Here is a 26,894-nt window from a genome sequence, read left to right as displayed (position 1 = left end):
AACTACGCCACAAGTGACCCCATTTTGGAAAGAAGACACCCCAAGGTATTCCGTGAGGGGCACTGCGAGTTCCTAGAATTTTATTTTTTTTGTCACAAGTTAGTGGAAAATGATGATTTTTTTTTTCCTCTTTTTTCCTTACAAAGTCTCATATTCCACTAACTTGCGACAAAAAATAAAAAATTCTAGGAACTCACCATGCCCCTCACATAATACCTTGGGGCGTCTTCTTTCCAAAATGGGGTCACTTGTGGGGTAGTTATACTGCCCTGGCAATTTAGGGGCCCAAATGTGTGAAAAGAACTTTGCAATCAAAATGTGTAAAAAATGACCGGTGAAATCCGAAAGGTGCACTTTGGAATATGTGCCCCTTTGCCCACCTAGGCTGCAATAAAGTGTCACACATGTGGTATCGCCGTACTCAGGAGAAGTTGGGGAATGTGTTTTGGGGTGTCATTTTACATATACCCATGCTGGGTGAGAAAAATATCTTGGTCAAATGCCAACTTTGTATAAAAAAAATGGGAAAAGTTGTCTTTTGCCAAGATATTTCTCTCACCCAGCATGGGTATATGTAAAATGACACCCCAAAACACATTCCCCAACTTCTCCTGAGTACGGCGATACCAGATGTGTGACACTTTTCTGCTGCCAAGGTGGGCAAAGGGGCACATACTCCAAAGTGCACCTTTCGGATTTCACCGGTCATTTTTTACACATTTTGATTGCAAAGTTCTTTTCACACATTTGGGCCCCTAAATTGCCAGGGCAGTATAACTACCCCACAAGTGACCCCATTTTGGAAAGAAGACGCCCCAAGGTATTATGTGAGGGGCATGGTGAGTTCCTAGAATTTTTTATTTTTTGTCGCAAGTTAGTGGAATATGAGACTTTGTAAGAAAAAAAAAAATCATCATCATTTTCCGTCAATTTGTGACAAAAAATAAAAAGTTCTATGAACTCACTATGCCCATCAGCGAATACCTTAGGGTGTCTACTTTCCGAAATGGGGTCATTTGTGGGGGGTTTCTACTGTCTGGGCATTGTAGAACCTCAGGAATCATGACAGGTGCTCAGAAAATCAGAGCGGTTTCAAAAAGCGGAAATTCACATTTTTGTACCATAGTTTGTAAACGCTATAACTTTTACCCAAACCCTTTTTTTTTTTTTGCCCAAACATTTTTTTTTTTATCAAAGACATGTAGAACAATAAATTTGGCGAAAAATTTATATATGGATGTCGTTTTTTTTGCAAAATTTTACAGCTGAAAGTGAAAAATGTCATTTTTTTGCAAAAAAATCGTTACATTTTGATTAATAACAAAAAAAGTAAAAATGTCAGCAGCAATAAAATACCACCAAATGAAAGCTCCATTAGTGAGAAGAAAAGGAGGTAAAATTCATTTGGGTGGTAAGTTGCATGACCGAGCGATAAACGATGAAAGTAGTGTAGTGCCGAAGTGTAAAAAGTGCTCTGGTCATGAAGGGGGTTTCAGCTAGCGGGGCTGAAGTGGTTAAAGGCATGTGGTCCTAAAATGTGGATCAGCTGAAAAACAGCCTGTTTCAGTTTAATCATTATTTTCAATTAATTGAATGCTCAAAAAATGTTTTGTCTCAACTCTCATTTCTTCTTGTTGCATGTTGAAGCTCTACTTGGAACCTTGTTAAGATCCAACAATGTAAAATATTATTTTTTGCCATTTTTCAAGTGGTCTTAAACTTTTGATCAGGACTTTATAAGCTGTCCTCATGTTCCACTCAGTGCCTGATCTACAGGCCCAGTCTGGTTCTGCTAGACTTTGCTGAAAGAGCTATAACCTGTTTGTACCTGTGTACTGACTGCTGCTGCATTCCTAGACTTTGACTCTTGCTGTCTGCCCTGACCTTAGCCTGAATATTGCCTGATCCCCTGGTGCTTAACATTTGCGTCTCCTGGTGGTTGGCACAGGGGATCCATATCCACAGAGTGTAACACCTCATTTGACCGGGATTGTTATAAAACATGATTGGGAATTTCTGGTTCACCACCTCCCCTAATAAAGACCTGTAAAGATAATTGTGTTTATTGTCTTGTGAACACAAATAAAGGGGAAGGCTTTGAAGTAAATAAAACAGTCTAGGGGATTTTACCATCCTTAAGATATTGTCTCTGCCCATGAAGGACACACAGAAATGTTTCAAGGTAATAAGTGGTTGATGGAGAGATTTAATTATATAAGGAGCTCGGTAAACAGGTTATTTCCACCCGTAGATTATTTAACTCCTTAACGCATAAGGCCGTACATGTACAGTATTATGCACCCATATTTGTATGGACTCAGTTGCTGAGGTGAGTCTGCTCCATACGCAGCTGTTGCCAGCTGTATCATACAGCAGGCACCTGTCCACAATGAAGGGGAACTGTGATCACGGGCACCCTGTTATTTAACCCCTCAGATCCTGCATTCAACATCTGTGAGGCAAGGCAGAGGTATGCGGCTCCCTATGCCTTCCGATCGGAGTCCCCGCAGTAAAAATGGGCTCTGATCGGTTACCGTGGCAGCCTGGATGCTTCTGAAGCCTTCCAGGCCTGCCATGGGAAGCTCCCTGCTAAACTGTGCATGAGACACAGCTCAGCAGGGACAGAGTCAGAATCCTATTCACCCTAATAGATCTCTATTAGGGTGAGTAGGACAAGGGATTAACAAATACCAGGCTCTAGCCCCCTAATAGTTAATAAATAATAAGTAAAAAAAGGTTAAAATAAAAAAATTATTAAACCCCCCTTTCCCAATTTTACATACTCGCACGAAAATGTCTGAACTATTTAAAAATGTATACTATAAAAAAAAGATCCTGTGTAGCAAACTCCATAACGGAACAAATATGAAAAATACACGATTCGCAATTTCTTTTGTCATCTTGTCCCCCCCAAATTTTTTAATAAAAGTGATCAAAAAGTCGTACATACCACAAATATGGTACCAAAAAAAACTACAGTCGTTATGCAAGAAACAAGTCTTCATACAGCTCTTTAGACCGAAATACAAAAAAGTTATAGCTATCAGAAAAGCTTAGATTTTTTTTAAAACTAAATAAAAATGATACAAGTTTTGTATCGCCGTAATTTATTAAGCGGAATTGTGGGTTTTTTAAACTTTACCCCACAACGAATTTTTTTTCAATCATTTTTAAGTACAAGACATGGTAAATTAACCCTTTCCTGACTGCTAACAGCAAATTTACATAATGTTCGCGACTGGCGGACTTTTAACCCTGTAGATACTGTGGTCAAATGTGCGGCATCTGGCTGCCCGAAAAAAATTGAAGCATGCGCTTCCAGGTGTGCTCCGGCTCCCCCCTGTCCTCCTGTGTGACAGGAGGCTGCTGCATATTAGTTTCTGTGGAGCCCTGTCTAACGATTGCTTGTTATAGTTTCCTAATGTTTTTAAAAATAAAAAAATATAAAAATTCTAATGACCCCCCCTTTCCCTAAAATGTAAACAAAAATAATAATAAAAAATAAACATCATGGGCATCGCCGCATGTAAAAACGTCCATACTATTAAAATATAAAAATATTTTTTCCACACGCCAAATGGCGAAACGGAAAAATGTCCAATTTACCATTTTTCGATTGCTTCACCTTCCACAATTTTTTTTTAATAAAAAGTGATCAAAAAGTCCTACACACCCCAAAATAGTATCATTGAAAAGTACAGATCGCGCCACAAAAAATGAGTTCTCACACAGCTCTGTACCCTTATAGGTGAACGGAAAAGTTATGGCTTCGCATTTATCCAGGTTCACAAAATAACCTGATAACAGAGGTATCAAATGTTGTCTAGGGCAGCGGTCCCCAACCGCCGGGCCGCAGCCCAGGACCGGGCCCTGGAAGATGGTTTTCCGGGCCGTGGCAGTACAGAGGAGCGGAGACGTCAGTGATAGCTAAATGCTCTATGACGCACTGTTGCCAGGGGCGGCCCTAGAGACTGTAGCCCTGGTGGACTGGCTGGGGGATGGGGATACGTGCGAGCAGCCGTCATGGTAATAGTGTCGAGTCGACACATGTGGAGGTCTTGACCAGAGCCCGGCCGGTACTTATGAGCTAACTGTCCGGCAGACATCAGAGCACGTGTGCCGTTGAGAGCCTCGGCGGGGGAAGAGGAGTTAGTGCAGGGGAGGCAGATCAAGAGCACAGATAGCGGCGCTGCACTTCGCTGACAAGTGGAGGGAGGACAATCAGCCCATCATCCTCCTGCTGTATACAGCTGGGGACATGATGGGGCTGCGGGCAGCGTAACATCCCGGGGCACCAAGTGCTGCCAGGTCCCTGCACGGCCGGCTCTGCGGCGGTAAATGATGCGCTCTGCACTAAGTTTGTAATGTCTGCCTGCTGCAGCCAAGTTGGCCTCGAGCACGGCCATGAACCCAGCGGGGAGCTGCATACCTGCTGCCGACATTAGGCCGGAGCTCCTGCTAGCCTCAACTGGTGGCCATTCCTGCACCGTGCTCCATCCCTGCAGTTACCATTCGGCCACTTCTTAGTTCTGTCCCTTTCTAGGAAAGCTGGGTGACAGCCTGTATACCACACAGAAAAGCCGGGTGGCAGCTCCTAGGAAAGCTGTGTGGTATACAGGCTGTCTGTCACCCAGCTTTCCTGGTCTGCTGAGGAGAATATATCTCAGTATAGGAACATTTAGATACGTTATCATATGATTTACCCATTCAGAAGTCTTGGAAAGCCGGGTTGCAGCTCCTATAAGAACTAAGACTACTGAATGGCCAAATCATCTGATGACTTCTCTATATGTTCCCGTACTGAGATATATTCTCCTCAGTGACGTCACAGCGCAGGGATTATACATACAGTGACGTCACAGCGCAGGGATTATACATACAGTGATGACACAGCGCAAGGATTATACATACAGTGACGTCACAGCGCATGGATTAGACATACAGTGACGACACAGCGCAGGGATTAGACATACAGTGACGATACAGCGCAGGGATTATACATACAGTGACGTCACAGCGCAGTGATTAGACATACAGTGACGTCACAGCGCAGTGATTAGACATACAGTGACGTCACAGCGCAGGGATTATACATACAGTGACGTCACAGCGCAGTGATTAGACATACAGTGACGACACAGCGCAGGGATTAGACATACAGTGACATCACAGTGTCACGTGTTATTTTTGTAGCTGAAAATAAGGCTTTATAAAGTAAAAAAAAAAATAGCTCCTAACTTTTTTAGCTGGCTCCTAGATTCCAAGGAAATTTGTCAAGCCCTGCCATAAGGTCACCTATTATTAATCTGAGGTACATGGTGCTATTACATTAGTACCCCCCATGTACCTCACATTTAAAGTAAGTGGCCCCAAGCACCTCAAAAAATAATGGGCTGACCAGCACCCATAAGCCCCGCCCACCCACTAAGCCCCACCCCATAACCCCCCATCCCACCCGGTCCCTGGGAAAATTGTCGTCCGTGAAACTGGTCCTTGGTGCAAAAAAGGTTGGGGACCACTGGTCTAGGGTTCAAGACCATGAAGAGGAGGTCATCTGTGAAGGTGGCGATACATATTTCTCTAAGTCCCAGTCTAATACCAGTGAAGGAGAAGGAATGCTGAAGGGGTCAATTGATAGATTAAATGATAGTGGGGGATAGGAGGAGACAGCCTTGTCTGGGGCCTCAAAATAAATCAATAAGTGTGGATATCTTCATTAGTAGAGCAGTGTGGGAGTGACCATGTAAGAGTGTTAAAAAATGAAGAAAAATGTGGCCAAATCCCCTTTTCTTGTACAGCGGTCAGTAAAATGGTCAAGAGACATTGTTGAACGGCATTTCAGCATCAAGGCTAAGTAGCATACATGGTGTGTGAGCCAAATATGTTGCTGCTATTGTGGCTATGACTGTTGTTATAATTTTGATAGAATAACGGTTGGTAATGGAACCTAGTTGATGTGAATTGATAATGGATGGGAGAATGCATTGAAGTCTGTTGGCCAGAAGTTTACAAAGTAATTTGTAATCTTGGTTTAACATGGAGCTGTGACGATATGATTGGCTTAAAGTTAGTTCTTCTGGTATCAGAAGCAATATTGTAAGTTTGATGTAATATTGTGAATCGATCAGAGATGATATGGAGATGGTGTTCGTATAGTCTGTTAAAAAGATGTGTGCATCTACAACTAGGTATTGGCCATCCATCATTAAAAAGAGAACCTGTTTGTATGCCCGCAAGACTTGCTCTTTAATTGTCGTGTTATAATAAAGTGCTATGACTGGATGCTTTCTAGCCCTTGTGACGTCTCTTGGGGGACCGATGCGGTGTACTCTTTCTATAGTTAAGGGATACAAGGTAGAATTTATTTCCAGGGTTTGTCGTATATCTTTGATGATAAGATAGCTTGTAAGGAGATCTTGAGAGACAGTAAAGTGTAAATTGTTCTGTCTTTGGCTACTTTCACACTAGCGTTTTTGCTGGATCCGGCTGGGGTTCAGCAAAAACGCTTCCGTAACTGATAATACAACCATCTGCCTCCGTTATGAACGGATCCGGTAGTATTATCTTTAACATAGCCAAGACGGATCCATCATGAACTCCACTGAACGTCAATGGGGGACGGATCCGTTTTCTATTGTGTCCCACGAAGGAAAGAAAACCACAGCATGCTGCGGTTTGCTCTCCAGTACGGGAACACAACAAAACAGAACAGATTGCATTTTAGAGCATTCCATTCAGTTACGTTTTGTCCCCATTGACAATGAATGAGGACAAAACGGAAGCGTTTCTTTCTGGTATTGAGACCCTATTACGGATCTCAATACCGGAAAAATTAATAACGCTAGTGTAAAAGTAGCCTTTCACTGTTCTCCAGTTCATCTAGTTTTTCTGAAACCGCACGAGTAGTACAAGCATTGTCTTATATAGCAAGTCGTCAAGCGGTCAAGAGTTGTTTTGGTCATTTGCGTTCTACTTTACAGAACAGAAGTCTTTTGTGCTTGAGCCATAAGTTGTGATAACACAGTTTTAATAGAAGTTTGAATAATTTCCAGGCATTTATCGAAGAGCAGCACTAATATGTTTGAAACCTCTTGGGCCACTTCAATGGCCGGATTTGTTCCTGGGTTAGGTGATGCCGAAGGACTGGCAGAAGGAGACAGATGAGGCTGAGTAATATTGTCTCCATGAAGCAGTTCCTGAGATTGAGATTTGATTGTGACCTTTTGGATGTTCTTTTTATTTGTTGGATCATTGTAGGCATGGCAGAAGTAGTTGGAAAAGATTACCTGGTCACATGGGCTTGAGAGTGTAGGTTAGGTTTAATTATATATTTGTCCCTATTGTGGGGTGAGCATCAGATAAGGGTTCTCAGATGTGAGAGAGGGAGAAACTAGGAGGGGGAGAGAAGTCATATGATCACTGCATCATTAATATGGGGACTAGGCTGGTATCTCCAAAAACGTCAAATGTCCCACTTGAATTACCCAGGATAAGGGTGTGTTCTTGCAGACAGTCAACAGTATTGGTCTGAACTATTAAACACCTGTGTCAACAGTTGCAATGTAGTATGCAAGGGGTATTATATACTGTAGAACAGGCTAAGGCTACCTTCACACTAGTGTTTTTGCCTTATCCGGCAGGGTTCAGCATAAACGCTTCCGTTACTGATAATGCAACCATCTGCATCCATTATGAACGGATCCGGTTGTATTATCTTTAACATAGCCAAGATGGATCTGTTATGAACTCCATTGAAAGTCGATAGGGGACGGATCCGTCTTCTATTGTGTCAGAGAAAACGGATCCGTCACCATTGACTTGCATTGGGGGTCATGCCAGATCAGTCTTGCTTCTGCATCCCAGGACGGAAAGCAAACTACAACATGTTGCGGTTTGCTCTCTGCTATGGGAATGCAACTAAACAGAACAGAATGCATTTTGGAGCATTCTGTTCTGTTCAGTTATGTTTTGTCCCTATTGACAATGAATGGGGACAAAACGGAAGCGTTTTTTTTTTTTCAGTATTGAGATCCTCTGCCGGATCTCAATACCAGAAAATAGCTTTGGAAGGTGTCAGTTATTCTGCTAGAGACCACTAGATGGCAACATTGGACTACAAACCTCCCATGTCCCTCTTATTTTTGACCCAAGTCCCTCTGACCCTCTTTGCTCCTTAAAGAGGACCTTTCATAGACTTTTTTTTTGTTCAATTAAATACCTTTCTTTGCTGGGTACCCCCGCTGATGCTGCCATCCTGCCTGTTTTTTTTTTTATATCGTTTGTACGCCCCATTGTGCCCCCCTGCTGTTTTCCCGGCCAGTATGTTAATACTGAGCATCAGTACATAGAGGAGGTGATGCCAGGCTTTCTCGATGGGCGTCTCCTTCTCCTTGGCTGTGCCGCGATCCAATCATAGCAGAGAGCGTCACAACCTGGGAGAAGGTGAGCTTTTTTTTCTCCCTGGCTGTGACGCTCTCTGCTCTGATTGGATCGCGGCACAGCCATGGAGAAGGAGACACCCATTGAGAAACCCTGGCGCCTCCTTCTCCCTGTACCGATGCTCAGTGTTAACATACTGGATGGGAAAACAGCAAGGGGACACAGCAGGGTGTACATGCGATATTTAAAAAAAGCATGCATCAGCGGGGGGGGGGGGGGGGGAAGATACCCTGCAAGGAAAGGTATTTAATTAAACTATTGAAATGTACAGATATGAAGGACAAGTTGATCTTTCACACACACTGAACCATAAGTGTCCCTCTTTGACCGTCTAAAAAGTTGGGAGGTATGGGACTATGGATGGGCACATTGGTATAGCCAACAGAGAATACGTCAAGATGTAAACTGTACCTTTTAAGCTCCCCCGTATTAGATCCGAGACAATTGTAGGGAGATACAATATAACAGCACCTCTGAGAAGTTAAATAGTGAGTTCTCTATAGTGAGTGCTGCATAATTCTTGGCAACCCAATTTAGAGGTGTGCGCTGAGGCCAAACAGTGGTAGTAGTCATTCTACCTAGAGGTGAGCAATCTACTCCTATAGATCGCTCTTCCAGGGTGACCAATGTCTAAACTGCATGCAGCCAAGTATTTAAGGAATTATCACGTTTATGCAAGACAAAGGATTAGCAAGATAGTCATTACCTGAGGACTTATTAGGCACCTTTGTAGTAGGTGTAGGAGACAGCATGAAGCATCTACATCTCCAGTGTAAATCCTGAGGACAGTCAGGCCAACTGTCAGAAATGCATTGGAATAGAAGTTTCAGGATTCAGAAAAGCACCTTTTTTAAAAGTCAAGGATTAGAATCAGGCTGGAGTTTTGACCAGTGTAAGACTTTCATTATTACCAGCCTAGTCTGAGCAGTAGCTTTCTTATGTATTACAAGAGCCTGTACTTCATTGAGGATTTGCATTTCCCTTTCCTATGTATGGGAGATTGTGCTTGATGCCGGATTGTATCAAGAGACTGTCTTAATGCATTGGATGTACTGTTAGCAGAAGTCCTATGATGGCCCTATGATGTTACCAGGCACTGTAGTTTACAGGCAGCTCTGCACTCTCTCCTTCCACTTACACTCTTCTTCACTGTGCAAGAGCCACCAGAATCTATGGCAGACCTCAACGACAGATGCAGGTATGACTCCAATTCAGCTTTTGTATTAGCATCTCAGACACCGGGGAAGAAGGACATTTCAGGTTCTCTGTTAACCAATCCGTGCTTGTGTAACTAGTGATAGACAGGGGGTATTAAACGCAGAGATGAGAATGATGCAAGGCAGATCTTGTATGTTGATGGAGGAGCACTGTTAAAGTGCGACCATATTTGATGCGCCACCCCTGGAAGTCCCTAAAACTAAATTTCAAGTAAAGTTTTCCTGTATTTTACTTGTATATTTTATCTTATGCCAATGTAATTATGTAATTCCTCAGTTCTAACTGTAGCATTAAATGCATAGTTGCCAACTATCCCAAATTTAGTGGACTGTTTCTGATTTTTAGAGACAGTCCTGGCAAATTTGTGCTGTCCCGGGCAAAAAATGGGTAGGGCTAATGCAAATTCTTCTCATAAGTGGGTGTTCCCGATTGGGCATTCCCACTTAGATCCCTCGATTTTACCAACTGAACCATTGGTACATATGTAAATGTAATAACTGAATCTACTGAATCACTACACATCCAGAAATGGAGTAGTAAGACATTAAATAAAGCTACATAAACAACACTAGATATTGCTGGAATCTGAATTGCACAAGAAAGCCACAAGGAAATAACTGCAATAGCAACCTGGAACCTTGGTGTGCAAACAGCAATAAATCACAAGGATGAGGTCAGAAAGGGTATTAAGCTTGGAACAGAAACTACAGTCGGCATCGCTAACCTTATTAGTGCATACTTCATAAATCTTCATTATTTATTTTTTGGACAAGAGTTCATGGGGCATATCAAGGCCAAAAACCTGAGTCAAAGTGTGCCACTTTTATTTTTACAGATGAGCTTTTACCATTTTTAAACCATGTAAATCTATCAAAACTGCTATTTTTATGACCTTTGTAGTGCTGCTCTGTGTTAGAGTATATAGAATAACAATTATGGGAAAAACTGGGATTTCTTTGGTGTCAGTTGTACTGCATGAACTAACATCTGGTGATAAATTGCATTGCATTTATCTTTGCTTAAGACCTCTTGCATACGAACGTATTTTATTTTCTATCTGTTTTTGCGGTTTCCATTTCTGGTCCGTATACAGAACTATTCATTTCAATGGTTCCTAAAAAAAAACGGAAGGTACTCCGTGTGCATTCCGTTTCCGTATATCCGTTCCGCTAAGTGATAGAACTTGTCCTATTATTGTCCGCATAACGGACAAGGATAGTACTGTTCTATTAGGGGCCAGCTGTTCCATTCCACAAAATATGGAATGCACACGGACGCCATCTGTATTTTTTATAAATACATATGGTCATGTGCAAGAGGCTTAGAAGGTGAATCTCAAGAAGGAGGAGGTTGCTTCATGCACTGAGCCAGTGATGGTAAACCTTTTAGAGACCGGGTGCCCAAACTGCAACCTAAAACCCACTTATTTATCGCAAAGTGCCAACACGCCAATTTAACCTGAATACTACAGTTCAATATGGTATATATTACATGTACTTTATCATTTCGCTATAGCAGCCTACCTACATTCAATGCGCTGCCTGTTCTGTTCATAGTGCGGCCCTTCACTGATGAATGGCAGGAAAAGTCTCAGGGTACTTTCACACTAGCGTTATTCTTTTCCGGTATTGAGTTCCGCCCTAGGGGCTCAATATCGTAAAAAAATGGATCAGTTTTATCTTAATGCATTCTGAATGGAGAGCAATCCGATCAGTATGCATCAGGATGTCTTTAGTTCAGTCACTCTTACGGTATATGGCTGGAGAAAGCTGCAGTATTTTCTCTGTCCAAAATTCCGGAACACTTGCCGGAATACAGGATCCAACATTATTTTCCATTGAAAATTGCATCAATTCCAGATCCAGAACCGAGCGTTTCGGCAAAAAGGATCCGGTTTTCCGGTCTGCGGGTGCACAGACCTTTAAAAATGCTAAAATATATATATATATTGGATAAGTTTTTACAGATGACATCGGAGAGACGGATCTGGTGTTTCAATGCATTTGTTAGACAGATCCACATCCGGATCGGGTTACAAATGCTATCCGTTTGCATACGGGCTTCCGGATCCGGAAGGCAGTTCCGGTCACGGAACTGCCTGCTGGATCTTCACAACGCAAGTGTGAAAGTACCCTAAGGCATATTGGTACACCATAGACGTTTTCCAGGGTGCAGATGCCCAGAGAGAGGGCTCTGGCATCCGTGCCATAAGTTCATCACCACTGCACTAAGCAGTCAGAGCTTTGAGGTTGTATATTATTTTTGGAGGATTATGGACTCTCTCTCTCTCTCTTTACCTAACACACTGGAGTTACTGCAAAACAGCTGATTGGTGTGAGTATGGGGCTTCAGACCTCTGCCAATCAGATATTGATGGCCTATCCACTGGACATTTTGGCCTCACCTTAGAATACATCAGATCCTGCAGGATCTGGGCTCGAGCAGGTTTCTCTGGGAGACATGTTAAAGCTTCTGTTAAATCTTTGATGGCATCATCCACCTTAGCTTTGATCATTTCAGCACACTGAGTTACTTCCTTTGCATGTGAAGTGCAAGTAATAAAGTGATCTGTCATTGCAATGGAAGACAGGTCCCACTTTAGAGACTGAATGTAATCTTTCAGCATCTGCTCTTCTTCTTCACTGAGCCAGGGGGCATAGGAGCTGTAAAAAAAAAAAAAAAGCATACATTATGCCTATGCCTTTTAAAGGGTTTGTCTCACTTTAGCAAATAGCATTTATTATGTAGCTAAAGTTAATACAAGGCACTTACTAATGTACTGTAATTGTCCATATTGCCTCCTTTGCTGGCCATCGCATTATACACTGCTCTTATGTGTGCCTATGCGTGCTCCCATGCTCCAGTCCACAGAACTGCTGGGCATGTGTGCCTATGTGCGCTCCTGCGATCCAGTCCATCAGAGAGGCAGGCACTTCTTTCTGTAGTGTGCAAGCACGGCCACTGCTGCAGGATTGCAGGGTGGTCGTAACCCCTGGATATGAACAGTGTATAATGTGAGGGAAAAAATTATGAAAGCAACTTTCTCTACATAGTAAATGTCGTTTGCTGAAGTCAGACAACCCTTTAAACTGAAGATACGCAACATTATATTTCTACAGTCTCTGTACTATGAGTTGTCCATTATACAAATGTAATATTTAATCCTGTTTGAAGCTGTCTATATACAGTACATTTAACCTCCAATACAATAAGTATTCAGGTGGTGATCAGAAATGTTGATTACAAAATGGCATGGCCAATCATTTTATATGTATGTTAGGTAATATTGTGCTTTTGGCTTACACTACATGTATTAATCTACAGTAAACACTATTATCATAGCATTGTGCAGATCGCTTATGGAGAAAATCGCAAATATCAGCAGACTTTCTCCATTATAAATTTATGCTCAAATCCTATAATTCGGCTCTCAACATTGCCAAACAAAAGTACTTCACCTTTTTTACTCTCATCTCCTCACTCTCAAATAACCCAAAACGACTCTTTGACACTTTTCATTCCCTTCTAAGCCTTAAAGTTCCAGAACCTGGCACTGACCTCTGCGCTGATGGCATGGCCACTTACTTCAGAGACAAGATTGGCAGTATTCGGCAGGAAATAATCTCCCAGTCCCCAAATAATTTTAATCCTCCTCCCTCCAATTCCTCCACATGCTCTCTCTCCTCTTTTGACCCTATAACAGAGGAAGCAGTCTCCAGGCTTCTCTCTTCTTCTCGACCCACAACCTGTAGCAGTGATCCTATTCCATCACACCTCCTCCAGTCCCTCTCCCCGGCTGTCATCACTCACCTAACTACAATTTTTAACCTCTTTCTCTCTTCTGGTATCTTTCCCTCCTCTTTCAAACACTCTAATATCACCCCACTACTAAAGAAACCATCTCTTGACCAGACCTGTGCTGCTAACTACAGACCTGTTTCTAACCTCCCCTTCATCTCTAAACTCCTTGAACGTCTTGTCTACTCTCGCTTAATAAGATATCTCTCTGCAAGCTATCTTCTTGACCCCTTACAATCTGCCTTTCACCCTCTTCACTCTACAGAAACTGCCCTTGCTAAAGTGTCTAATGATCTCCTAACAGCAAAAAGAAATGGTAACTATTCTATACTGATTCTATTGGATCTCTCTGCAACGTTCGATACCGTAGACCATAACCTCCTCCTCACCATGCTCCACTCAATTGGCCTTAAAGAGACTGCTCTCTCTTGGTTCTCTTCCTATCTCTCTGGACGCTCCTTTAGTGTATCATTGGCTGGCTCTTCTTCTTCTCCTCTTCCTCTTGATGTCAGCGTTCCTCAGGGCTCAGTACTAGGTCCTCTACTCTTCTCCCGCTATACAGCCCCCATCGGACAGACTATCAGTAGATTTGGCTTTCGATACCATCTCTATGCTGAAGACACCCAACTATACACTTCATCCCCTGACATCACCCCTGCTCTACTCCAAAATACAGTACCAGTAATTGTCTGGCAGCTGTCTCTAATATCATGTCCTCTCTGTATCTAAAACTGAACCTCTCAAAAACTGAACTTCTTGTCTTTCCCCCCATCTACTAACTCACCTAAACTTTATATTTCAATTTCTGTCTGCAGCACTATCATAACTCCTGTGCAACATGCCCACTGTCTTGGGGCCACATTTGACTCTGATCTTTCCTTTGATCCTCATATTCAATCACTTACAGTACATGCTCTTGTCGTCTGCACCTCAAGAATATCATCAGAATCCACCCTTTTCTTACGGTGGAAACGGCAAAAACTTTTGCTGCCTTGATTAATTCTCGTCTTGACTACTGCAACGCATTAGTAATCGGTCTCCCTCTCACTAAACTCTTCCCCCCTTCAGTCTGTCCTAAATGCTGCAGCCAGGCTCATCTATCCATCCAACCGCTACACTGATGCTACTAGTCTGTGCCAGTCACTTTACTGGTTGCCCATCCACCACAGTTCAAACTTCTCACCCTTACCCACAAAACTCTCCACAGTGCTGCACCTCCATACATCTCCTCCCTCATCTCCGTCTACCACCAGGGGCGTAACTAGAAGTGACTGGGCCCCACAGCAAATATTTGTAAGGGCCCCCCCCAGTGCGCTTCGCACCTCCCTCCTCCTGTGTAAACCCCACTCCTTTGGCACAGTGTAGCGGTATACTGTATATTGTGTGGCACAGTGGATGCTATATGTGTATAACATAAACATATTTCACATGAAAACTTACAATTACTTGGCTTGGCCCTTGGGGATCTCGGACGCCACTTCCACACTTTGGCCGGGGGCTCGGTGGAGCTGATGTTGTGCTTTATCCTAATAAGAAAGATTTCATAATAAGGATTAAGGGGCAGAGGGATAGCTGAGCAGGGAGAGGCTGGTGCTGCTACTAGGGGGTCATACCATGGGGGAGTAATAAAGCCCACCAAAATGCTCCCCCAGTAGTAATAATTCTCCTTATAATGTGACAGTGTAAAAATACCTCCTTGTAATGCCCCCAGTTGAGCTAATGTCCCCATAGTGCCCCCATAATGTCCCAGTATAAAATACCCCTATATAGTGCCCCCAGTAAATTCCCCCATAGTGCTCCTCTCCCCCCTTCCTGCTAGTGCCCCCCATAATGTACCAGTATAAAATGCCCCATATATAGTGCCCCAGTAGATGCCCCTCAGTGTCCGGCCTCTGATAGGCTGCCGGTCTAGTGTCCCCCATAATGCCCCCCAATAATGTGCCAGTAAGTGTCCCCATAGATGCCCCCCATCATGTGCCAGTATCAAGTGCCTCTCTCCTCCCCCCATGTGCCAGTATCATAGTGCCACCCCCCCAATGTGCCAGTATCTAGTGCCTCTCTCCCCCCATGTGCCAGTATCATAGTGCCATCTCCCCCCATGTCCCAGTATCATAGTGCCAAACCCACCCATGTGCCAGTATCAAGTGCCAACCCCCCCTCCCCACATGCCAGTATCAAGTGCCTCTCTCCCCCCCATGTGCCAGTATCATAGTGCAAAACCCACCCATGTCCCAGTATCAAGTGCCAAACCTCCCCCCCCCCCACATGCCAGTATCAAGTGCCTCTCTCTCCCCCCCATGTCCAAGTATATCATAGTGCCATCTCCCCCCACCCAAAAAAGTGACAGTATCAAGTGCCTCTCCCCCCCATGTGCCAGTATCATAGTGCCAAACCCACCCATGTGCCAGTATCAAGTGCCAAACCCCCCTCCCACGTGCCAAGTATCAAGTGCCTCTCTCCCCCCCCCATGTCCCAGTATCATAGTGCCATCTCCCCATCTCCCCATCTCCCCCCCCCCCCCAAAAAAAAGTGCCAGTATCAAGTGCCTCTCTCCCCCCCATGTGCCAGTATCAGGTGCCAACCCCTCCCCCCATGTGCCAGTATCAAGTGGCTCCCCCCATGGCAGTAACAGTCGGGTATTAAAAAAAATAAAAAAACACTTATACTTACCTCCATGTCAGCAATGCGATGCAGCCTTTTCCTGTGTCCCGCCCTGTATGTCCATATATGGAGTCAGTGCTTGTATTTCAGAAAAGTTTCTGCCCCGGAATATTAGGTCAATTCACAACTTCACCACCTTCAAAAGTGCCTTAAAAACACATCTTTTCAGGAAGGCTTATCAAGCTACCTAAACTGACTATTCCCCGACTAAACCTCTCACCCACCAACTCCTCTGGCCTGAACTCGATTGTCTAGTAATCCCAAACCCGAAGCAGATCAGCCGGCACCACTCCTGTCAGTTCAATAATGGCTCAAATCCTACTTATCACAGTCAACTACCTTATGTGTCACCCCCAATTCCTCATAGATTGTAAGCTCTTGCGAGCAGTGCTCTGACTCCTAGTGTATCAGTTGCATATTAGCCAGTTAGTTTTGTTTCGTACATAAACCCTATGAATTTGTAAAGCGCTGCGGAATATGGTGGCGCTATATAAATACATTTTATTATTATTATTACCTTCAAAATTGAAGAATAAACTATAGCTGTACAACCAATGGAGATAGTTTGTAGTAGATTATCTTTAACCATTCTAGACTAGACCAATTAACCCTTTCCCTCCCTCCTGACCAAACCTAATTTTGCAAATCTGATGTGTCACTTTATGTGGAAATACTTTTGGAATGCTTTTACTTATCCAAGCGATTCTGAGATTATTTTTTGTGACACATTGTGCTCATGTTAGTGGTAAATTTGGCCAATATGTTTACCTACATTTATTTGAAAAAATCCAAACTTTACAGAAAATTTGGCAACATTAGCAGTTTTTAAAAGTGAGTTTCTCTGCTTTTAAGATAGTTATTTATTAAAATTCACCACATGTCTATTTTATGTTGCCATTATTTTATAAATGTCATTTAAAATGTTCAAGACGTTAGAAGGCTTAGAATTTTAGAATCCATTTTTCCCATTTTCAAGAAAATTAGTGCAGATTTTTCATGTTAATCCATTTAGGGTTAACGGCAAAACAAACGACTATTTATTATCCTGATTTTGCAGTCTACAGAAACAATATACTGATGTATGGGCACCTGGCAGGATTCGGAAGGAGCGCGATATAGCTTTTTGAGGACAGATTTTGCTGTTTTGGTTTTCGGATGCCATACCTCACTTGAAGAGTTTTTTTATGAGGTTTACCATGCGGTATACATGATATGATAATTTTATTCTGTGGGTTGATAGGATTATGGTGATTTATATAGTTTGTTAATGCTTTACTCTTTTTGCATCATAAAATCACTTTTTTATTAACAATCAGTATTTTGCATCGCCATACATACTGTAGTTTTTATTTGTACCATTTTTGGGTATATAAGACTTTTTTGATTGCTTGATATTATGTTTTTTGTGAGATGAGGGGACCAAAAAAATAGCTCTTTTGGAATATTTTTTATGTCAGTGCAGCTTCTAAAACATCTGTTCAGAGATAAGTCCCGACCGCCTATAGGCTATAAACGTTGGCCGGTTGGGAGTGGTTAATCACCATAAATCATTCTGATCTTTGACAAATCAAAGGCTTTTGATCAGTGGGGGTCTGACTGCCAGGACCCCCACCATTTGAGAAAAATGATAGAAGATCAAACATTTTTAAAGTACACAAGTATGCAGTCATTGTACCTACTACTTACAAAGAAATGTAAAAAAAATAGTATTTAGTCATAAAGCAAATTTATTTTGTAAAATGTTGCTAAGCAGCCGAATTGATTTTTCCAATAATTCGCTTATCTGGGAAAGGCCAGAGTTGACAAGCTCAAAAAAGCATTGTAGGGCAATCAGTAATTTTTCTTACCTGTTTACAGTCAGCTTGACAGTTTTCCGTGTTTCTAGATCAGAAATCTTTCCCTCTCCATGAAATATTTTTTTTACTTCCATCAGGAATAGTTTGGTTTTTATCTCCAAGTCTTTTGGCAGCAGTCTCCAACCTTTGAAAGATGCAAAACTATATTTAATCACATAATACACTATATTACAGGAAGCAACAATAAGTGCTGTTGCCACGCCAGTGTCCCTCACTTACAAACGCGTTTCGCCACAGTGCTTCCCTTGACAAAGGATTCTGGCGAAGTGTGTTGAGTGAGGGACATTGGCGTGGCAGCAGCACTTATTGGTATCAGTATTCACCTTGCTTTGAGTCTTTGGAATTGAACTATCTACAGAGGATCTTTCATCATGGCATTGCTATAAGTGGCCAGGGATCATTGACTATTTTGGAGTGGTTTTCTGGTCCTCATTGTGGACATAATTATTGCTAACCCTTACCAGTGGTCCCTCACATTCTTGTTTTACCAATACTATTTTTGAATGTGTTTTTTAAATAAAGGATATCTTTTATTGTTATATTTTATATTATGTAGAAGTACAGTACTGGACAAGAGCTACTTTCACACCAGCGTTTTTGCTGGATCCGTCATGGATCATAAAAAATGCTTCCGTCATGATAATACAACTGTCTGCATCCGTTATAAACGGATCCAGTATAATTATGTTTAAAAAAAAACATTATAGATCCGTCATGAACATTATTGAAAGTCAATGGGGAATGGATCAGTTTTCTATTGTGTCTGAGAAAATGGATCCATCCCCATTGACTTACATTGCAGCGTTATTCTGTCCGCGATGGGGACCCAACCAAACAGAACGGAATGCATTCTGGTTGATTCCATTTCGTTCAGATCAGTTTTGTCCCCATTGACAATGAATAGGGACAAAACTAAAGCATTTTACCCTGCAATTGAGATCCTATGACGGATCTCAATAGCGGAAAGGAAAATCGCAGATGTAAAAGTAGCCTTAGGTTTGTGTGGACAAAAGTTAGAATGCTTTCAAAATTAGAAGGGTTAATAGTTTATTTTTTATCAATTAACAAAATCCTAAGTGAATGAACAAAAAAGAAACATAAATCAAATTTAAATTCGGTGTGGCCACCCTATGCCTTCACACAGTTTTTGAAGGAACTTGGCAGGGAAGTTATTCCAAACATCTCTGAGAACTAACCACAGATTTTCTGCTCAAATCCTTGTGTCTCTTCAAAAGGATGATCCTTATCATCATATCCAGTACTCCTGAATGTACTGTATGTTTGGGGTCGTCGTTCTGCTGCAGAATAACTTTGGAGACAATCAGATATCTCCCTGATGGTATTACATGATGAGTAAGTATCTGCGTGTATTCCTCAGCATTGAGGACACCATTAATCCTGACCAAATCTCCAACTCTATTTGCTGAAATATAGCCCTAAACTTGCAACAAGTCTCAACTATGCTTCACTGTTGCCTGCAGGCACTCATTATTGTACCACTGTCCAGCAAACAAACTGGCAAATATTTCAAATTTTGACTTCTCAGTCTAGAGCACCTGCTGCTATTTTTCTGCACTCCAGTTCCTAGGTTTTTGTGCATCGCTGAGTCGCTTGGCCTTATTTCCATGTTGAAGGTATGGATTTTTGGCTGCCACTTTTCCATGAAGACCACTTCTGGCCAGACTTCTCTGAATAGTAGATGGGTGTACCTGGGTCCCACTGCTTTCTGCCAGTTCTGAGCTGATGACACTGCTGGACATCTTCCGATTTCGAATGAAAGTAAGCATGATGTTTCTTTTATCTGCTGCACTAATTTCGCCTTGGCTGGCCAGGCCAACCACTGTGTTTATGGTTCTCAGTTTGACTGTTTCTTTGTGCTTCCTCAAAACAACTCGAACAGCACATCTTGAAAACCAGAAACTACTTTATAATCTTTGCCCGGGAGAGACCTTGCTGATGCAGTATAACTACCTTGTGTCTTGTTGCTGTGATCAGTCTTGCCATGGTATGACCTGTGATATGAAATTGTCTTCCACAACCTCACTTAAGTAGCAGTTCCTCATGTAATCATACACCCGACTATAATCCTACAAAATCCCTGACTTGGTGCAAGTGTACCTAGAATAATGAATGCTTCTGAGTGATTAGGAATGAGTAAGAGTTAAGAAGCAGAATCTCTTCTCTCACTGTATAGTCTATGGAAGATATTATAATAGCTAGTCTCCACCCCGTAGCTCAGGGAAAAATTATATTTAGAGCCTGCATAGGGAATAACATATATAAGTCATATAATTGTCAGATATATAATACTCACGTATTCATACATGGAAGCTTATTCTGCAAAGTTATCTGAAAGTATAGATATGCTTTAAGTAGTACCTGAGGTCATGATATCCCCGGATGTAGCCTGACCAAGCATGACTTCCTGTTTTGCTTCTGCAAGAGCTAGCAGCACACTGTACGTCTTCAGACATCTTTCACTATGAAATGACAAAGAACAGGAATTACTTCCTGTTGGAAAAGTCAAACAGTATGGCCAGTGCAAAATAAACATACAACACAGTGTATTGTTTTTTTTTTTGCTTTGTTTTTTTACGACAGGACTCTATGTTTGACATATGCCACTGTACAGTATCTGTTACTGCCCTCCATCGAACATATACATCATGAGCTTATACCTTTTTAGTGTACTACAGATTTTTTTAGCACAATTTACTTGAGAGTAAATGACTGAGCTACCATGCTACACATTTCAGCTAACCATTGTGTGAAAAATTAGCAATGTTTGTCTGTTGAAAATGTGATCGGCTAGACTTCAAAATTTCGGCGGTATATGGCACCAGTGGCTGAATATGGCAGATTACCACTGTTGTGCAATCCACAGCAACTTTTTTTTTATGACTTCCTGATCCTATTGCTGGTGGGATTGTCCTTATGAACAATCCCACAGGCGACTGATTGGTGGCTTCAGAGGTATGCCTGTCACTGAATAATTATAAAGGCTGGAGCTTTAGTGAGGACCTGTACCAATCATATTCAATTTGTGCCCAGCACAGTCATTGCAAAGCATTGGCCCCAAGAAGGGTCCGCCAGCCAGCTACTTAACAGTCTGACACTCCCGATGTTGATTACTGTTGGGAATGTTGAATACTTATGTACTTGGCCAGCAGCTGCAGGTTCCCCTTGTACATTTAACTATATCACTGTCCTCAGAATGGTAATACAGTTGAATACTGCAGTGAGGCATGGGTGCAATGGCTCCCTGATCCGCCATTTACTCTCACAAGCCTCAGGATACTAGACCTGAAGCCTGTGAGGCAGTATAACAGCACAGGTGATTGCGAAGAGATGACATCATCCTGGTCTCAGGAAACTCGATGACATCATCACAACTGCCTACGAAGGACGCAGGCACCGTGATGATGTCATTGCGACCTCCTGCTCTGGGATGCAGGCCTCTCAGACCTGCAGCTTGCTCCTCAGACAGCATTGGAGAACAGGACTCACTATAGGACACTATAAGGACACACTATAAGGGCCCAATCTTCACGAACCACAGGGCAGAGGACGGCGTGAGGATTATGACGGCCACCGATATAACAGGATGAGATAACTTTACTAACTTGCAATCGCATTTTTACATTTTCAGCTCTACAACTGATCTAAAGTTATTGCAAATTGGTTAAACATCTGATATTAGCTTTTCAATCATCACCCACTGTGGAGACACAAAGCTCTTCCATTGATCCAGCAACACACTTTATGCGCCCTCTACCTGATAATTAAGTAAGCAGCCAGGGGGGTATAGCACTGGTGGACCACCCTGACTGTGGACTAAAAGACACACACACTTTTAAGCAACACGCTAAAAAAGTGAGTCTTATAGTCCAAAAAACTGTGTTTTTCTTTATTTTCTTTATTCTTTTATATACATTTTTCTTAATTGCTGATTTATCCTATAACTGCAACTGATATGTTGTCCTAGTTACAGGGGGAATACAACCCCAAGAGGCTTTACAATGTTTGGTGCTGCAGGGCTATTGCAATTTCCCTCTCCAAACAGAGCTGAGGAGAAGTGGATCATTTAAACACTTGTGAGAGTTGTGACTGGCTGTCACAGTGCTCACATGCCCTGCGGACCATACTGATTGGTCTCTGGAGTAAAACCCGTCATCTCAGGTGACTGGAGACAGTGGGGGTCACAGAGGTGAAGCTTACATATACCAATATCCCTCTCTGACTGGTGGTAAGGATAAGGCGATGGTACAAGTATTTGTGAGCATTGTGACTGCCTGTCACAGCAGTCACAAGCCTGGAGAGTCTGTTCTCTGGGAAAAGCTCTGTGCTCTCAGCTATCTAGAAGTGGAGTCACATAGCTCAAAAGCAGCAGAGGGAGTAATCTACAAAATGTTTTAAAACCTCTGCCTGGACGTATGTAGCCAACGGGTGGTCAGGAAGCGATTACATACACTTACTGATGATTTTTCAACCACAACTGCTGAAAATGAATTAAGCAAAAAAATTAGGTTTACGATGTGAGTTGTATACAATAAAACAGTAATTTAAATGTGTCAAACGTGGCATCATTTTATCCAGTTAAAGTAATTTATAAATACTGCAATATTTGCCATTTCATAAATGTGTCTCCACATTTCACAGTGGCTAAAATGATTGCACCTTTTCAACACCAGTATATCACTTTGTAATTGTTTTTCTCATTTGAGAAAAAGTTGCATTTCATAGATGTGTCTAAATCCTGATTAAGCAGTAAACCATGCTTACTTTGAACCTGCTTTTACAAACTGATAGTTAATTAGTATGTCTCAACTTTATTCATAATTTTTTGTGTGAAAAACAGTATAAATACATTGACACATTGTGGCATTAAGTTTGTGATAATCCAGTGTTTGCGTCTACCTCTCTTTCCATTTTTAGTGACACTCTTGCATGACCAATGAGACCAGTAAATTAGCGTCTGCACATTAATATGAATTTGTTGTAAATAGAGTCACCTGGATTGCAAGGCGAGTCGCAGTGCCGTGCAGGTAGATTCCAGTTTTCCGAGGTGCATGCTGAGTTTCTCAGAATCAGTCTTGCACTCCTCTAGAGTCACAGTGAGCTGTTCATTTAGCTGCTTTACACGGTCAAGGTGCCTGAAACACAATTGTTGGCCATATTAAGTTTATACATCCGAGTTGTGTGCATGTAGATCTTACGAAGTGGAACGTTTGACCTTTGAGATCAGAAAGGTAATGTAATATTTGTTGCTCTGTAATTTATGACTATACAAGCATGCTTAGGAATATATTTATTTTTCTGCTCACCCTTTTAACCACTTCATCTCTGATTCCATGTTACTTGGATGTATCTCAGGAGGACAGGACACTGAGGTCTGGTATCCAGGGAGGTTCTGAAGATATTGAATGACATTTTGCATTGTTGATAAAGGAGCCTATTTAAGAAAATAAATGTATCCCAATCAAAGAGAAATGCAGAAGATAGAAGACATCATCGACGTAGTGTGCTGGAATGTATACTGGTTAGCAAACTGTGCTCCCTGAATTCATGTAGTCCTGATTTATACAAAACATGTTATAATAATATGTACACTTCATTAAATGCCAACATTTATCATTTATTTCCTGCCTTTCAGTATAGGTTGACTTCTCAGTCATAGTTCTCTTACCTGAGGAAGCATTAGCTCACTCTGCATATCATGATGTTCAGATGTAAAACTACTATCTTCCAATATAGGACTACCAGGAGGAGATACTGTGGCAGGAGAAATGTCTTGTAGAATGTCTTGTAAATTCTTTATCTAGAAAACAAAACATAGAGGGGCAAAGGTTTTGATTCTACCCAGGCACCAAATCCATGGATTAAATACTCATCTTGTGGTAAAATAGGGTGTACAATTGCTTTAGCATCAATATTAATAAAACCAACCAAGTGTGTACTAATACTACTGTTAGTTGAAGTTATAAAAGGGAGTATATAATATAATATAATACATATATATATATATATATATATATATATATATTGTACACAGTTTGAGCCAAAATATGATGAACTTAATAGATTATAGCTATAACATGAATCCAGGTCTATAACCTGAAAGTCACTCTCGACCAAGCACCGTTACATTGCCAAAGTGATTTGAATAAGCCTGAACTGGAAATCATAACACAGCACTTGGTATATATATATATATATATATATATATATGTATTGAGACCACTTTGTTCTCAGTATCAGTGATATCCCAGTAGTGAAACCATTTGGCACTTATTGTATGCAATCAATGTTACTGGTGGGAAACCCTCTTCTAAGCAGTTTAAAAAAAGACTTAAGGGTAATTTATTAATCTGAAATATGCCTACATTAGGCGTATTTCAGGTGCAGATTGTGGCGCAACGGTTAGTTGCACTGCAATCTGTGACTTCTCCCCACTCACACCAAGTCTAAAATTGTGGGCGTGGTGGTTAAGGGCAGGCTTGTCTCATGACAGGGCCACTGAGGGAGGGGTCACAAAATTTGCTTGTATGGGGCCCTGAAATTCCTGATGGCAGCCCTGGGAAATACCATTATATGCCAAGAGCAAGGAGCAGAAAAAGAGAATGAAAGCCACAAAAAACTACACCGAGCAGTCTTTCATAGTTTTAAGATACCTTTTGCAGAAAGCTACTGAAATCAATTCAATACAACTGATATTCTTACCAGAGAAAAAAACATAAAATCAGAAGGAAAAAGCTAGAAGCTGATAAACTATAAGATAGGGGCACAGAGATTTGCCACTGACACATAGACAGTGTCAGCTTGTTTGTTCCTGGATGACATTATATCATGACATACAGTACATCACTATTAGAGATGAGCGAATCAAATTCAACAAAGTGGAATTCAATCTGAATTTCAGGATAAATTTGATTCGCAGCGAAGCCGAATTTCCTTGTGCTTTGTGTTAGCGAATCGATTTTGTGTAAAAAACAAAAAATCATACTTGCCTCCTCCATTTGCTTGCTACAGGCCAGCTGCCGCCATCTTGATTGAAGATCTCGGCCAAAATCCTGTGCGTGGTGACGTATAAGCAAGATGACGGCAGCAGGCCCGTTGTGAGCAAATGAAGGTGTAAGTATGATTTCATTTTTTTTCTGTTAATTTTAAACTGTATTATTACTCTAAGATGCCATGATCAGATGGCACTATTGCAGCTCTCTGTCATTGCACCCGCTACTTACTAAAAAAGGGGAAAAAAATAGTAAAATTCAGCGAAGCAGCCAAATAAAATTTTCCAAAACTTTACTCGTCTCTAACCACTATAATCATAGCTGCAAAGTAGGCACCTTTGTTTGTAGTTTTTCCTTTTCCTCCTTGAAGACATTGAGTGTGGCTTTTGACCTGTTGAGTTCCTTGTCTTTAAGCCTAAGTTTCACTCTCAGTGCTGCATTATTCTCCTGGAAACGTATAATCTCAGATTGTAAAACCATAGCATCTTCACCTGAAATCTGTATGGAAAAAAGAGTTTGTACTGTTATTGATATATAAATATATACCGTAAACAGTATCTCACAAAAGTGAGTACACCCGTCACATTTTTATAAATATTTTATTATATCTTTTCATGGGACAACACTGAAGATATGACACTTTGATTCAATGTAAAGTAGTCAGTGTACAGCTTGTATAACAGTGTTAATTTGGTGTGCCCTCAAAATAACTCAACACACAGTCATTACTGTCTAAACCGCTGGCAACAAAAGTGGGTTCACCCATAAGTGAAAATTGCCTAATTGTGCCCAATTAGCAATTTTTCCTCCCCGGTGTCACGTGACTTGTTAGTGTTACAAGGTCTCAGGGGTGAATGGGGAGCAGGTGTGTTAAATTTGGTGTTATCGCTCTCACACTCCCTATGAGAATGTCGGTATTCTGTCATTAAAGGGGTTCTCCAGGAATAAAAAAAATGAAAATACTTAAATATTATTTTATAATAAATATATTCACAAATACCTTTCATTACTTAGAATACCTTGTTTTGTCTAGGGAACAATCATTAGGAGAAATAAAATGGCCGCCGTCCTATCAGTACACACAAAACCTGTCCTAATCACACAGAAGGACAAGTTACTTCACCACAATGAGCCATAGTGCTGCCTCATGCTCCTTTCTGCGCTGCTTGTCAGGAATCATGATCCTGAATTTAGTTAAATCTTTGGGGGAATGGAGATGATAAGACATGAGAGGAGGGTGAGGTGTGGCTAATGAGCAGCAGCACTTGTATGCAGTCTCCATTACCACAGCCCTACATTACCACAGTCTATTCTGTCTGTCCTCTCTGTACTTCATGTCTCCTCATGAACTAAATTCCCCAGAGATTCAGCTAAAGTTCTTATCATCTGTATTCAGGGTCATATTCAGTTTGCATATGTGCCTCACACTTGTTACAGGACTAAAAGTAATGGGACAATTGGCTTCTCAGCTGTTCCATGGCCAGGTGTGTGTTATTCCCTCATTATCCCAATTACAATGAGCAGATAAAACGTCCAGAGTTCATTTCAAGTGTGCTATTTGCATTTGCAAAGATCAGTGAAGCAAGCCATTATTAGGCTGAAAAAAAAACAAAGCAAAGCCATCAAAGAGATAGCAAAAACATTAGGTGTGGCCAAAACAACTGTTTGGAACATTCTTAAAAAGAAGGAATGCACCAGTGAACTCAGAAACACCAAAAGACCCAGAAGACCACGGAAAACAACTGTGGTGGATGACCGAAGAATTATTTCCCTGGTGAAGAAAACACCCTTAATAACAGTTGGCCAGATCAAGAACACTCTCCAGGAGGTAGGTGTATGCGTGTCAAAGTCAACAATCAAGAGAAGACTTCACCAGAGTGAATACAGAGGGTTCACCACAAGATGTAAACTA

The 26,894-nt window shown here is 41.6% G+C and overlaps 1 protein-coding gene across 9 annotated transcripts in view; it reads right to left on the bottom strand.

Annotated features, from left to right (window-relative positions):
- The window catches only part of LOC122931150 (colorectal mutant cancer protein-like), a 166,454-nt gene that overhangs the window by 55,771 nt on the left and 83,789 nt on the right, over window positions 1–26,894 (bottom strand). For all 9 annotated transcript variants that reach the window (XR_006388219.1, XM_044285174.1, XM_044285138.1 and 6 more), the window contains 7 exons: window positions 25,319–25,480; window positions 23,659–23,790; window positions 23,297–23,424; window positions 22,985–23,125; window positions 20,352–20,452; window positions 17,964–18,096; window positions 12,062–12,320 (listed from right to left, as the gene is read on the bottom strand). Coding sequence is in view for 8 of the 9 variants with exons in the window: in XM_044285174.1 (XP_044141109.1) it covers window positions 12,062–12,320; window positions 17,964–18,096; window positions 20,352–20,452; window positions 22,985–23,125; window positions 23,297–23,424; window positions 23,659–23,790; window positions 25,319–25,480 (1,056 nt within the window). In the remaining variant the exon portion in view is untranslated. The remainder of the gene's footprint in view (window positions 1–12,061; window positions 12,321–17,963; window positions 18,097–20,351; window positions 20,453–22,984; window positions 23,126–23,296; window positions 23,425–23,658; window positions 23,791–25,318; window positions 25,481–26,894) is intronic.

The sequence above is a fragment of the Bufo gargarizans genome, chromosome 1 (genome assembly GCF_014858855.1).
Source record: "Bufo gargarizans isolate SCDJY-AF-19 chromosome 1, ASM1485885v1, whole genome shotgun sequence".
NCBI lineage: Eukaryota > Metazoa > Chordata > Amphibia > Anura > Bufonidae > Bufo > Bufo gargarizans.
This window is presented reverse-complemented; position numbering and strand designations above follow the sequence as displayed.